We start from the raw sequence: 13,121 nt of genomic DNA on the forward strand, positions 1-13,121 counted from the left end.
CTTTCTGTTCTTCAAATCAGGGACTTTCTCCATCTCTCATTAAGTTCATTGACTCCTTTTCTGTCATCTCCATTCTACTATTAAGCCCACATAGTGAATTTTTATTTCAGATATTGTGGTTTCAGGTTCTAACATTTCCATTTGATCCTTTTTTATAGTTTGTTTCTCTACTGAAAATTTCTATTTTTTCCCTTTCATTTCAAGTGAGTTTACTTTTGCCACATGGAACATAATTATAATACCTGTTTTACATTTTTGTCTGGCAGTTCTAACATCTGGGTCATCTTGGGGTTGGCATCTTTCAATTGTCTTTCCTCTACAAATGGACCACCTTTTCCTAGGTCTTTGTTGAGTCATTTTAGATTGTATCCTGACATTCTGAATAGTACATGTGAGAACTCAGTCTTCTCCAAATCCTCTAGAGCAAAGGTCAGCAAACTATGGCTTATGGGCCAAATCCAACCTTCTTCCTCTTTTTATGAAGAAAGTTTAATTGAAACACAGCAGTATTTGTTCCTTTACATCTTGTCATTGGCTGCTTTGACTCTACAACAGCACAGTTGAGTAGTCCTGATAGGCTGGATGGCCCTCAAAGCTGAAAATATTTACTATCTGGCCCTTTATGGAAAAAGTTTGCTGATCTCTGCTCTAGAAAACATTGACTTCATTTTGTTTTGTTTTGTTTTAATAGGCAATCTACCCAGTTAGGTTCCACCTTCAAGTTTTCTCACATCTGTGGGCCATTGTTCCAAGGTCATTTTGGTTTTTCAGAGGTTTTGCTATGCTGGGTCTGTTTTGACCATGCAAAACTTGTGCCAGTTCATACACAGAATGGACTCCCCTTCTCCAGCTGGCTTCTTTTAGGATTTCCCCTATATGCTCTGGCTCTCTGGTGCTCTGTTTCTTTCCTAGTCAGCCAGAATGACAGTGCTTCTCTGGAAATTTCTACTGCCCAGACTAGTGCTGACACTGACACATAATTGAGTCCTCCCCTTGGGGCAGGTCTGGGAGAGACAGAAAAAGAACTAATTGTAAACCCCCACCCCCAACACACACTCTGGCTCCCAGGGCCACTTTTCCCAAGTCCTTTGGTCAGAGAGATGTGGTTTGTGACATAAGAAATATATATTTGGTTTCTGGGATGCCTGGGTGACTCAGTGGATTAAGCCTCTGCCTCCGGCTCAGGTCGTGATCCCAGCATTCTGGGATCAAGCCCCATACGGGCTCCCGGCTCGGCAGAAAGCCTGCTTCTCCCTCTCCAACTCCCCCTGCTTATATTCCTCTCTCGCTGTGTGTCTCTGTCAAATAAATAAATAAAATCTTTAAAAAAAAAAAGGAAGAAGAAAAATATATTTGGTTTCTGCCTCCGGTCCCTGACACAGAGCTCCTAAAACCCTTGGGATTTTCTGAGTGGTAGGAGCATCTTTTGTTCACCTCCTCTTTTGAGGTGACTCATGGTGAGCTCCGGGATAGCTTCAGGGTGGGGGGCTGATCACCAGAAAGATCAAGCCATCCTTATAAGTTTGGAATTTTCAGCCCCATCCTCTGGGAAGGGGAGAGGGACTGGACATTGAGCTAATAATCAATTATGGCTAAGTGATGAAACCTCCCTTAAAAGCCCTTACCACTCTTAATCTCACAAAACAAACTGAGGGTTGCCTGGGGGAGGAGGGTAAGGAGAGGGTGGTGGGGTTACAGACATTGGGGAGGTATGTGCTATGGTGAGTGCTGTGAAGTATGTAAACCTGGCGATTCACAGACCTGTAGCCCTGGGGCTAATAATACACTATATGTTTAAAAAAAATCAAAGAAAAAAAATTTAGTTGAAAAAAAAAAAAAAGCCCTTACCAAAGAGGGGCGCCTGGGTGACTCAGTTGGTCTAAACATCTGCTTTCGGTCAGGTCATGATCCCAGAGTCCTGAGATGGAGTCCCAGTTGGGCTCCCTCATCAATGGGGAGTCTGTAACTCTTTCTCTGAGTTCTGTGAGCCATTGTGGCAAATTATCAAACCCAAGGAAGGGGTTAAGGGAACTCCCCAATTTAGAGCCAATTGGTCAGTATAGCAGTGACAACCTGGGGGATAGGACTGGCATCTGAAGTAGGGGCAGTCTTTAGGGACTGAGCCCTTGTGGTTCTGTGCTAGTTCCAGGTGGTGTCAGAATTAGTCTAACTGGATGCCCACTGGACTGGTTGGTATCCAGGTATTCTTTTAGGTGTCTCTCAGCTTTTGCTGCCTCTGCTGCTGCGAGGCCCCCTTACCTGGGAGCACCTCTCAAGTCAAAGCTGTAAGACTAGACGGAAATATTTTGAGAAACTAACCCCCTATGGATAGTTTCTTCAAGCTTTGTGTCTCTCCCTAATTTGCCTGCTTGTTTACTTTTCAGAATTCTCAGGTAGTTCTATTTTGTCCAGCATTTTTGGTCATCATTAGTGGCAGAGAGAGATTTCAGTGGGCTTACCCCACCTTGTCTAACACCAGAAATCCTCGGAAGGTTTTCATCCACAACCTACAGTTGAAAACACGTTTTACATTGAGCCCAGCACAGAACAAACACAGACACACAAATAATGAATGTTTCACGATTAGTATGTCCCCTTCATCTGTGTGCTGGCCTAGGACCTGTTCTGTTGTATTCCACTTTTCAAAAATGCTGATCAAGGCTCATTACTGAGTGTTAACTTGAATTTTGAAAAACACAGCTCTGCATGTGACTACTGAAATGGGAGAGAGAAGCCTGCTGCTAGCTGAAATAAACTTGAGCACGTTTCAACAAGTCCTGAATAATAAATATCACAGCTGATAATGCAATAAATTTGTAAGTCAAAAAAATGTGATGAGAATTGCATTATAACCTTGGATTATAGAACTCAAGGTTCTCTGTGTAAGAAACATTCCCACTCCCTCCCCACCATTCCCCAACTCTAGACAAAGGTGAATTGAATTAGAGATTTCTATGTTTTTTGTAGTCCAAAAATAGCCAGCGCAGGGTGATAGGATTCAGTTGTAAGTCACCCCAAGCTTATTTTATATTAGGCACCTGATACCAAGTATTAGTTGCAAAATAAACAGCCTGAAGCCAGCTCTGTAAGGAGAAGAAAACAAGGCAGTAATTATTGATACCTGATTCCCACAGCCTTCTTTCCCTCCGTCTTGCCTATCTTCTCCTTTCCTCCCTCCCTCTCCTCCTCAATAAAATCAGACAGGTAATAAATATTTGAAGTGGGTACTGATCCTTGGCAAGTTAAAGGATGCAGGCGCTTAAAGTAACAGCCCAAGGCCCAGCCAAAAAGGAATGTAGTAGTTTCCTCCAGTACTACTTTCACGGACCTCTGAAACAGCCACCTTTTATTTATTTATTTGAGAGAGAATGAAAGAGAGCATGAGAAGGAAGAAGGTCAGAGGGAGCAGCAGACTCCCCATGTAGCTGGGAGCCCGAAGCGGGGCTCCATCCCAGGACTCCAGGATCATGACCCGAGCCGAAGGCTGTCGCCCAACCAACTGAGCCACCCAGGCACCCTGAAACATCCACCTTAATTACTGATCAAGCTATCTCCAGAGTAGAATGAACTTGATGACTCATTATACCTACTTCCAAAATATAATAAACCTGATTAAAGGTATCAGAAATATCTTACAACTGTGTACTGAAAGCGCTTTGTTTACACAAAATAGCACTTAATACACAAGCTGCCCAAAGCAGATGGTCCCCTTTTCCCTCCTCACTTACTTCTGGTTTTCTAAAACATTTCCCTTTCAAAAATAAAAGGCGTCGTTCCCTGATTCCTTCAGCGCAGAGTCTTACAGCTGGGGATGGGCAGAGAAGAGATGATGGAATGAGTAAGAAACAAGAGGGGCTCTTGAGTGGCTCAGTTGGTTAAGCATCTGCCTTGCATCTGCCTTTGGCTCAGGTCATGATCCCAGGGTCCTGGGATTGAGCCCTGTTCTGGGCTCCCAACTCAGTGGGAAATCTGCTTCTCCCTCTCCCTCTGATGCTCGCCCTACTTGTGCGCTCCTGCTCTCTCTTTCTTTGTCAAATAAATAAATAAGATCTTTTTTAAAAAAATGAGTAAGAAAAAAGGAAGAGTGAGTGAGAATGTGGAGCCATGAACCCCCCCCCAACACACACACCCCAAGGCTGGATCACTTCATCCGGGATCTTACCTCCCCCCAGACACGCTGAAATCCTCCAAGTCTAGAGAACCCATTTGTGTTCACTGCCCACCCCACCCCCAAGATGACAAAATGCAACAGTCTATTGAAAAGTCGGCCTGTGATCTCAGGATTAGAGAGTACCAAAGAAGAAACAAAGGACTTCGCTAGAGATGCTACATCAAGAGTCCTTTCTTTGCTCGATCTTTTGAAAACATAATAAGAAAAAGTTCTGCCTCACCTCTATTGAACCTCACTGAGGGGAACCACGCTTCAAATCAATGGGCAGAGCCATGCCACCAAAATGGATCAACCCTTGCTCACAGAGAAAACTATTTGCTTTAGACGTTTTTGAAAAACCCATCTTGCTTACAGATGGGTAAAAGAAGTCTAAAATTGATTGAAGGGATTTCTAACTCTATAATAAACCAATTTAAGGAGGAGAAGACACCTTGTTTTCTATCTTTTAGACCAGAGAACATAGAGAAGACCCAGGGAGTGAAACTTTATACCTGCTGGACGTGGCCTCTGCAGCCGCTGGTGCTCCATCCTTCTACAATCATAGCTCACAGTGATTAGGTACTAACTACGTACCAAGCAAAACTACCTTATAGGAATTCACCAGATTAGTCCTCTTAACAATCCTACAAGTTGAGTGTTACCCTTATCATCGCCCTTCTCTTATAAATGCGGAAGCTGAGGTTTGAAGACAAGTAACCTGCCAAACATCTCCTGTCGAGTAAGTAGTTGAGCTAGGATTCGAACTCAGGCAACCGGGCTCCAAACGCCACACACCTCCACTGCCAGGAGCCTCTAAGTTTCCCACTCATCTAAGGGCTGACCTTACACAACAGCCACAGAATGAGCAAAATGTGATCGCTTATACTCCACCCTTTCCCGCCACCTCTATTCTGGGGAGATAAAAAGAAAGGAAGTGGGAGAGAGGAAGAGGAAGAGAGGGCTTTGTTATGATCATCATTTCTGTTCATTAGCACGTGTTCTAAAGTCTGCCAGAGAGACCTAGCTGTCCACCAAAATTCATGCTCCCCTTTCTAAGGAATAGAGTAGTTCCTGGGAACTGGCTGATCAGCCAGGGATTAGGTTCCCCAACCTGTCTTGGAGCTAGGTGGGGTCATGTGACCAGTTCTTTCTAAGAAAATGTGACCCCAGGGAAACGCATGTCACACAGGGGACAAGACAGTTAAGAAGCTGGTGTGCCTTCCCCATTCTATCTTCCCCTGGTTTGCTTTGTAGACCGCTGAGGACTCTAAGCCCTCCAGGATAAAAGAAGTCTGAGTTCCTGAACGACTCAGTGAAAGGCTGTCCAGGAACACCGGTGGACAATTAAGTGAGTAAGAAATAAACTTTTATTGTGCTCAACCACTGAAACTTGGGGTTTGTATGTTATAGCAGCTAGTGTTGCCCTAACTAATATAGAAACAGATAAACCGGGGGAGGAGTCAAGATGGCGGAGAAGTAGCAAGCTGAGACTGCTTCAGCTAGCCGTAGATCAGCTAGATAGCTTATCTAAAGATTGCAAACACCTGAAAATCCATCGGCAGATCGAAGAGAAGAAGAACAGCAATTCTGGAAACAGAAAAACAACCACTTTCTGAAAGGTAGGACCGGCGGAGAAGTGAATCCAAAGCGACGGGAAGATAGACCCCGGGGGGAGGGGCCGGCTCCCGGCAAGCAGCGGAGCAACCGTGCACAAAATCAGGACTTTTAAAAGTCTGTTCCGCTGAGGGACATCGCTCCAGAGGCTAAACCGGGGCGAAGCCCACGCGGGGTCAGCATGGCCTCAGGTCCCGCAGGGTCATAGAAGAAACAGATAAACCAATGACTGTCCAACTGCCCTCCCCCACACCTTTCCTGTTCCAGTTCTGTACTGCTGTAGAACAAACTATGCCAAAACTAAGTGGTTTAGCACAACCATTGTATTATGCTTACAGACTCTGGGGCAGGAGCTCAGGTGGGGCACAACAGTGGTGACAATTCAGGGATCACTATTCCACAAGGTCTGGAGCTTCAGCTGGAAAGACTCAAAGGCTAGGGGTGACTCACTACTGGGGGCTGCTATCATCTAAGGACACCTTCATTCCCATGTCTGCCAGTCAATGCTGGATATCAGGTGGGACCTCGATTGGAGCTGTTTGCCAGAACATCTACTTGTGGCCCATTTGTGTGTTTGTTCTCTCCACTTCCTAGTGGGGACTGTGTTCCAAGAGCATCCCAAAAAGGCTGGGTGGAAGCCATATTATCTTTTATGGCATGACATCATTTCTGCTGGTGTTGCATGCCCACCCACATTTCTAGGGGAGGAAATGTAGATGCCATCTCCCAATGGGAGGAGTGTCAGTGTCCTGTTGTAAGAGTGTGTGGGATGGGAGATCTTGTAATTATCTTGGAAAACAGTCTGCCTTTCCATGGTTCTCTCCTCCCTTTCCCTCCCTTCTTCCTGCCCTGTGCTTCCTCCTCCTCCTCTTTTTTTCCTTTCCCACTTCCCAAGCCTTTCTGCTGTCAACCCTTTCTAACATTCTGTTCAATTCACATTAATTGAGTGTATGTAGTGAGACAGGTGTCAGACCCACAGATACAATAAACACCCCTACTTCCTTCCCTGCATCTGCTCTCTCTTTCCCCTCCATGTTCCCTCTTGAGATGGGTATAATGCAAGGTTTCTCAGCCTTACCACTACTGGCATTTGGGACTGGATGATGCTTGTTGTGGAGCTGTCCTGTGATCTGTAGGATGTTTGCAGCATCCCTGGCTTCTCATCACTAGAGGGCAGTAGCACCCCTGCCCCTGTCAGGACAATTAAAAAAATGCAATGCTCCCAGATATTGCTACCTGTCCTAGGGGGCTGGGGGACAGCCCCAAGATGAGATTCACCATTATAAGGGAATAAACAGGGGTGCCTGGGTGGCTCAGTTGTTAAGTGTCTGCCTTTGGCTCAGGTCATGATCCCAGGGTCCTGGGATCAAGCCCCGTATCTGGCTCCCTGCTTGGCGGGTAGCCTGCTTCTCCCTCTCCCATCCCCCTGCTTGTGTTCCTTCTCTCACTATCTCTCTCTCTTCCTGTCAATTAAATGAATAAGTAAAATCTTTTTTTAAAAATGGGGAATAAACAGGGGAGACAGAGTTAATAAAACCCCCAAATCTTGGAAGGCAGTATCTCCAAACTATTTTGATCATGCACTCTTAGCAACAATAGAAGGGCTGAGGATACAGCCCAACATATGCATATTTATTTATTTGTATAAAGTCTATATATCCTCTGTGTTGTCCTTTTATGTAAGTATAAAATATCCACAAAAGTGGACTTTTTTAAAAGGATGGGATAAAAACGTAAGTAGATACCCGAATATATCCTTCCCACAAGCAAATGGCTCATCTTGTATACTCTCTGGAAATGGCCAGTCCACCACTGCTGGGCCATATTGAGTACAGCCTTTGGGGCTAGACAGGTAAAAGCTCACAACTCTGGCTTCAGTTCCCAGGACTGCCATTAATGAACTGAGTTACATTTAGTCAGTCAATAAAAATGTCAGGAATACAACTGAAAATAAGACATCACTCTCAAGAAGCTTATGGTGGGGAGATCTTGTGCAACCCAATTGTCTCAGGTTCCTCATAGGTAAGTGGAGCTACCTGGCAGCATGGTAGTGAGGATCAAGTAAGGTAATATATAAGAAGCATATAATAGGTACTCATAAATAGTAACTACTAATTCACTGTAGGGCCATGAGTGGTAACGAAAGATTGGAAAGAGCCAAACTGTGTATCACTCAAGGACTGGTTGAAGAAACAAGGGTACTTCTGCACAACAGAGTACTACACAGCTGCAAAGAGGACGGAGGAATATAGATCTGTCCTGCAATGGAGTGATTCCTAGGATATGTTGTAAAATAAAACGAACAGGGTATAGGGGAGGGTCAAGAAGATGAAGCACAGGAGACTTTTAGGGCGATGAAACTATTCTCTATGATACTATAATGCTTGACAGTACACATGTGCCAAAACCCATGGAACTTTACAAAGTGAGCCTTAATGTCTATGAATTTTAAAAGATCATTGTAGGAGGTCAGGGGATCCTAGAGAGAATGCAGAGCATGACAAAAGAATCTATGAAATAACTTCTTTGAAGTAGGTAGGGGGAAAGGGTGGCACCTAAGTAACTTTGGAAATGAGTGAAGTCTGTAAGACTAAAAGTCAAAGACCTGGGCATAAGTAGTGCATTCTAGTTCATGAAGTGTTTGCCATAAAGTGTAGGGGTTAACAATTCTGAAAACACTGTATGTATACTGGCAATGATGATTAGATAAATGGATGGCTTATGGTGGGAGCCAGGCTTTTTCAGTTTTAGAGTCGAAGGTTACAGATAAGCAAGGGTAGGGGGATGATCTGAACAATCCAGGGGCGAGGTGGTAATGCTTTCGAGTAGTAAGCCATCTGTATGCATATATTGAGCTTACCAATGGAGATATATGTGTTACTACACACATACATACCTACATACAACATAAGTGCATACATACATTTTAAACATTCATAGATACAGGGATATGTAGAAGTTAGTATTCATACAAATATTTACTTCCCTGTCAGCTGAGAGAACCTAGGAGCAGTAACAGTGGCAACAAGCGCACTTAGGGTCCAGGCTTGGTTTCTAATTCCATTTCCCAATGGAATAACAAATTCCATTTCCCAATAAAAGGAAACAGGGCTCCTTGAGAACTGGTTGACTCTAGGCCTAGAACATCTTGTGCCAGAAAGTAAGGGTATGCTCTATAAAGCACAATGATGCAAGTATGTCAAAGGGACAATGTAGCCAAAGTTAGGAACAATTTGAGCAATAAAATAAAGTGGTATTGGATTATAAAGCAAAGTATAAAATAAGTATCCATTAGTCAATACCAATATGAATAACTGGGGAGAAGAGATAAATCTCCCATGCAGAAGAATTATTATTATTTTTTTTAAGATTTGTTTTAGAGAGAGAAAGAAAATGGGCGAGTGGGGGGAAATGAGCGACAGAGGCAAGAGGAGAGGGGAAGCGGACTCCCCTCAGAGCATGGAACCTGATGCTGGGCTTGATACAGGGCTCGATCTTGACCCTAAGGTCATGGCCTGAGTTGAAACCAAGAGTGAGACACACACTTTAACCCACTGAGCCACCCAGGTGCCCCTCCAATGCAAAAGAATTGTAAGCAATTTATGTAGATACCCTGCTCTTAGGCAAGTGGAGCAGAACTCCTCACTCCTTTTTTTTTTCTATAATTTTTTTGTTTATTTGACAGAGACAGCAAGAGAGGAAACACAACCAAGGGGAGTGGGAGAGGAGAAGCAGGCCTCCCGCTGAGTGGGGAGCACCACACAGGGCTCAATCCTGGGATCCTGGGATCATGACCTGAGCTGAAGGCAGATGCTTAACAACTGAGGCACCCAGGCACCTCAACTCCCCACTCCTTAAGTGTAGGCTGTGTGTGGTGATAATTCCAAAAAGCAAAGTCTGCAAAAGGGGAGAGGAACTTTACAGAAGAGAAAGCTGACAAACACTACCTCAGCCAGATGATCAAGATTAACATCAGTAGAAATAATTCATGTTGATAGTATGTACCCTCAGTATGATATGATGAGAATGACATTTTACCTCTATGGTCTTCCTCTCTAAAACCTATAGACCCAGTCTAAGCATGAGAAAAACATCAGACAAATCCCCGTTTAGGGACATTCTACAAAATACCTGGCCAGTATTCCTTGAAACTGTCAAGGTCTTCAAAAACAAGGTTCTGAGAAACTGTCACAGCCAAGAGGAGCCTAAGTGGACATGTCAATGCAATGTCAGGATAGCCTCTGGATGCACTTGCTGTTCCTGGATGGAATGCTAAGTGGGGGATGGAGGCACCAAGAGACATATAATCCACAGCCTAGGGAAGCATTTGCATGAGTACAGTTGTGGCTCCCACCCATTTTCCTGACCCTCTTTGACATCATAGTCTGAAATTCTTTTTCTTTTTAAAGATATTTATCTATTTATTTATTTATTTGAGGGGGAGTTGGGGAAGAGTAGAGGGGGAGAGGGAGGGACAAGCAGACTCCATGCTGAGCTTGGAGACAGTGTGGAGACCCTGAGTTCCTGCCCTGAGCCAAAACCAAGAGTCACGTGCTTGACCAGCTGAGTGCCCCTTAGGCCGAAATTCTTGACCTGACCACATCACACAGATAAAACTCCAGGCTGGGGTTGCAACTATGATTAGGAAATTAGAACTGAATTTGTATTCTACTCTACCATTTAACGTGTTCCTTGGAGAAGACTGCTAAACCTCTCTGTGCTTCTTTTCTTATCAACCTTAAAATAAGAATTATTGTTGTAATCACTGTCATCATAGCGTTTGTGGGGAGCATATAAGATAAAGTATGTAGGGTGCTTGGCCTAGTTCTTGGCACTTTGTTCTCAATGTTAGCCCTTTGCTGTTGTGCTTTGTATAATTCATTTAGTATATATATTTCCCCTGACAGAATTTAAGAAAATTGTTAACCAGGTATTGGAAAATGGAAAAGACAAGAGAGGGTATTGAGTTATCATGGAGATACTCTCTACAGGGAACAGCTACCACACTATGCTGGAGGGACCCCCCCCCCAAATAATAATAATTTCAGGTGGTGGTGGTGTTTTTAATAGCTTTATTGAGGATAGTTTACATACCATAAAATTTGTTCAATGGAAGTGTATGTAATGCTTCAAGGACTTTTCAGTAAATGTATATAATTGTGCAATCATCACCACAATCCAATTTCAGAACATTTCTATCACCTTCCGAAATTTTTTAATGTCTGTTCTGCCTTTAGTCCTGGCTCCCACGCCTTGCCCCAGATAACTGATTTCTGCCTCCATAGATTTATCTAATATAAGTTTTGAAAAATTCTGTAGTAAAAGGATGTCATGCAAAACAGATGCTATTTAGGAAGTCTCAACACATTTTGTGCTCACTCGCTTCCTCTTTTCTTAAGTAAGCTCTGCACCCAAGGTGGGTCTTGAACTCACAGCGAGAGATCAAGTGTCTCTTCTACTGACTGAGCCGGCCAGGTGCCCCCAGACTTAACATATTTTTAAATTATCACAAGTTTAAAGTTGCTTTAAAGTTGGTTAAAGTTTCAGGTAACATGGAACTCATCATAAAGCAAAATATATATATATTTTTAAAATTTTTTATTTATTTGAAAGAGACATAGCGAGAGATGGAACACAAGTAGGAGTGAGAGAGGGAGAAGTGGGCTGCGGGCTGAGCAGGGAGCCCCATGCGGGACTGGACCCCAGAACTCTGAGATCATGACCTGAACCCAAGGCAGACGCTTAAGGACTGAGCCACCCAGGCGCCCCGCAAAATCAAAATTCAAAAGGTGGGGGTGAGTAAGGTAAGAGAGATTCCACCTACCCGCGGCTAGGACTCGGGTGGAGGTTCTGGAGAAAAGCGGCTTCCGGACAACCCTGGTCCACCTGGGCCTAAAACACCGCACACCTGTGCCACCCTCGCCACCGCCTCCTTCGCGCAGGCGCAGTGACGCCGGTTTACTGGCGGAGCGGGCGGGGCGCGAAGCCCGAGCGGGTGTTCACATCGATCGCGAGCGCGTAGCGATTGCTTCTGTCTGTTGTTTAGGTATGGCGCCGGCGACAAGCCTGAGAGGCGGCGGCAACCCGGGCGGGGGTCTCGCTCTGTGCTGACGGCGACCCAGGGCTGAGTGGGCTATGGAGGAGCCCGGCTCGTTGGTCACGGGAGACCGCGCCGGTGGCCGAAGCTGGTGCTTGCGGCGGGTAGGGATAAACGCCGAATGGCTGCTGCTGGAGGACGGAAACGAGGTGAGGGGGAGGAGTCCTTGGGCAGGAGGAGGGGGTTGGAGGAAGCAGGGCCGGGAGGTAGTCAGGGGGCGTCCGGGCGGGAGGGATGAATGGAAGAGAGGAGGTGGGAGCCGGCGGGAGGGGAGAGATGTGAAGAGGGGTTCCTGAGGGAGAGGAGGAAGGGGTTCTGGTGCGAGCGGTTGGGGGGGGTCGAGGTGCTAAGTGTTTGAAGGGGGGACGTGGGTACCGCTCGGGAGGAAAGATGGCCCCTCTGAGAGAGGCCTGGGCCTGCCGTGCGAGTTCGGGCGGGAGTCAGGGTTGCGGGAAGGAGCTGTTGGAGGGGCTGGGCGAGGGGTGGGCGTGGAGGATGTGCGGACCTGCTGGCGTTTGGAGGGGAAGGAGACGACTGGGTTGGAGAGGGGACTGAGACAGCCCCTGTTTGGATCGGACGGAGCCCTGTGGTGTCCGGCTCTGACGGCGGAGCTGCTCCAACTTCCACACGGAATCCCGAAGCGCCCGGTGTCCGGGGTGGGGGGTGGGAGCGGAAAAGCATGAACTTTCTAGAGTTTCTTTTGAGAAAGACTGTGAGGTTAGGCCATGTCCTTCTAAAAGCCGTAAATATTAATGTAAAAATGTCTTCCTTTAAAACTCTTGAGGAAAATTGACGCTTTGGGAGGGTCCATTTTTATCCTGTGAGTCTTGGTACCGGCCGAGTGGCACCCCCTGAGGTGGGTTGGGGGTAGGGATTCAGAAATACTAGAGCTGCCTTCTCCAGAGGTCGCTTGTAATGTTTTCTAATGCATGAATGCAAAAAAGGAAAAAGAGGAAGGGTGAGGCACGGTTCCAGTTGGAGGCCGCTGGTGTGGTGCTTTAGAGAGAGTGATAGAAGAGGGAGCAGAGCGAGTTGGAGTGCTGTCAGCTCTGGAAGGAGAGCCGGATGGATCAGGGACCAGCTTGTGGTGGTGACTGGGAACCACTTGGGTTTTGGAAATAGTTTGTATGAAAAATAAAGTAGTCTTTTGATTATTATATATGTTTAATTATATGGTTTTTCTATAAGCTACGTAGTCTCAGTTCAGTCTCCCAGATATTTATTATTTATGCTTTTTGGTGTATTATGAGAGGGACAAAT

The 13,121-nt window shown here is 45.5% G+C and overlaps 1 protein-coding gene and 1 long non-coding RNA gene across 16 annotated transcripts in view; one reads left to right on the forward strand and one right to left on the reverse strand.

Moving 5' to 3' along the window:
* Positions 1 to 11,741, reverse strand: part of LOC131833912 (uncharacterized) — a 28,457-nt gene extending 16,716 nt beyond the window's left edge. Inside the window, exon 1 of the long non-coding RNA XR_009354687.1 lies at positions 11,589 to 11,741. This is a non-coding gene — a long non-coding RNA (uncharacterized LOC131833912). The remainder of the gene's footprint in view (positions 1 to 11,588) is intronic.
* Positions 11,742 to 11,767: 26 nt separating this feature from the next.
* The window catches only part of CMTR1 (cap methyltransferase 1), a 149,486-nt gene continuing 148,132 nt past the window's right edge, over positions 11,768 to 13,121 (forward strand). For all 15 annotated transcript variants that reach the window (XR_009354683.1, XR_009354684.1, XR_009354685.1 and 12 more), the window contains exon 1: positions 11,768 to 12,010. Coding sequence is in view for 12 of the 15 variants with exons in the window: in XM_059177813.1 (XP_059033796.1) it covers positions 11,900 to 12,010 (111 nt within the window). In the remaining 3 variants the exon portion in view is untranslated. The remainder of the gene's footprint in view (positions 12,011 to 13,121) is intronic.

This window comes from Mustela lutreola, chromosome 6 (genome assembly GCF_030435805.1).
Source record: "Mustela lutreola isolate mMusLut2 chromosome 6, mMusLut2.pri, whole genome shotgun sequence".
In the NCBI taxonomy this organism is placed as follows: domain Eukaryota; kingdom Metazoa; phylum Chordata; class Mammalia; order Carnivora; family Mustelidae; genus Mustela; species Mustela lutreola.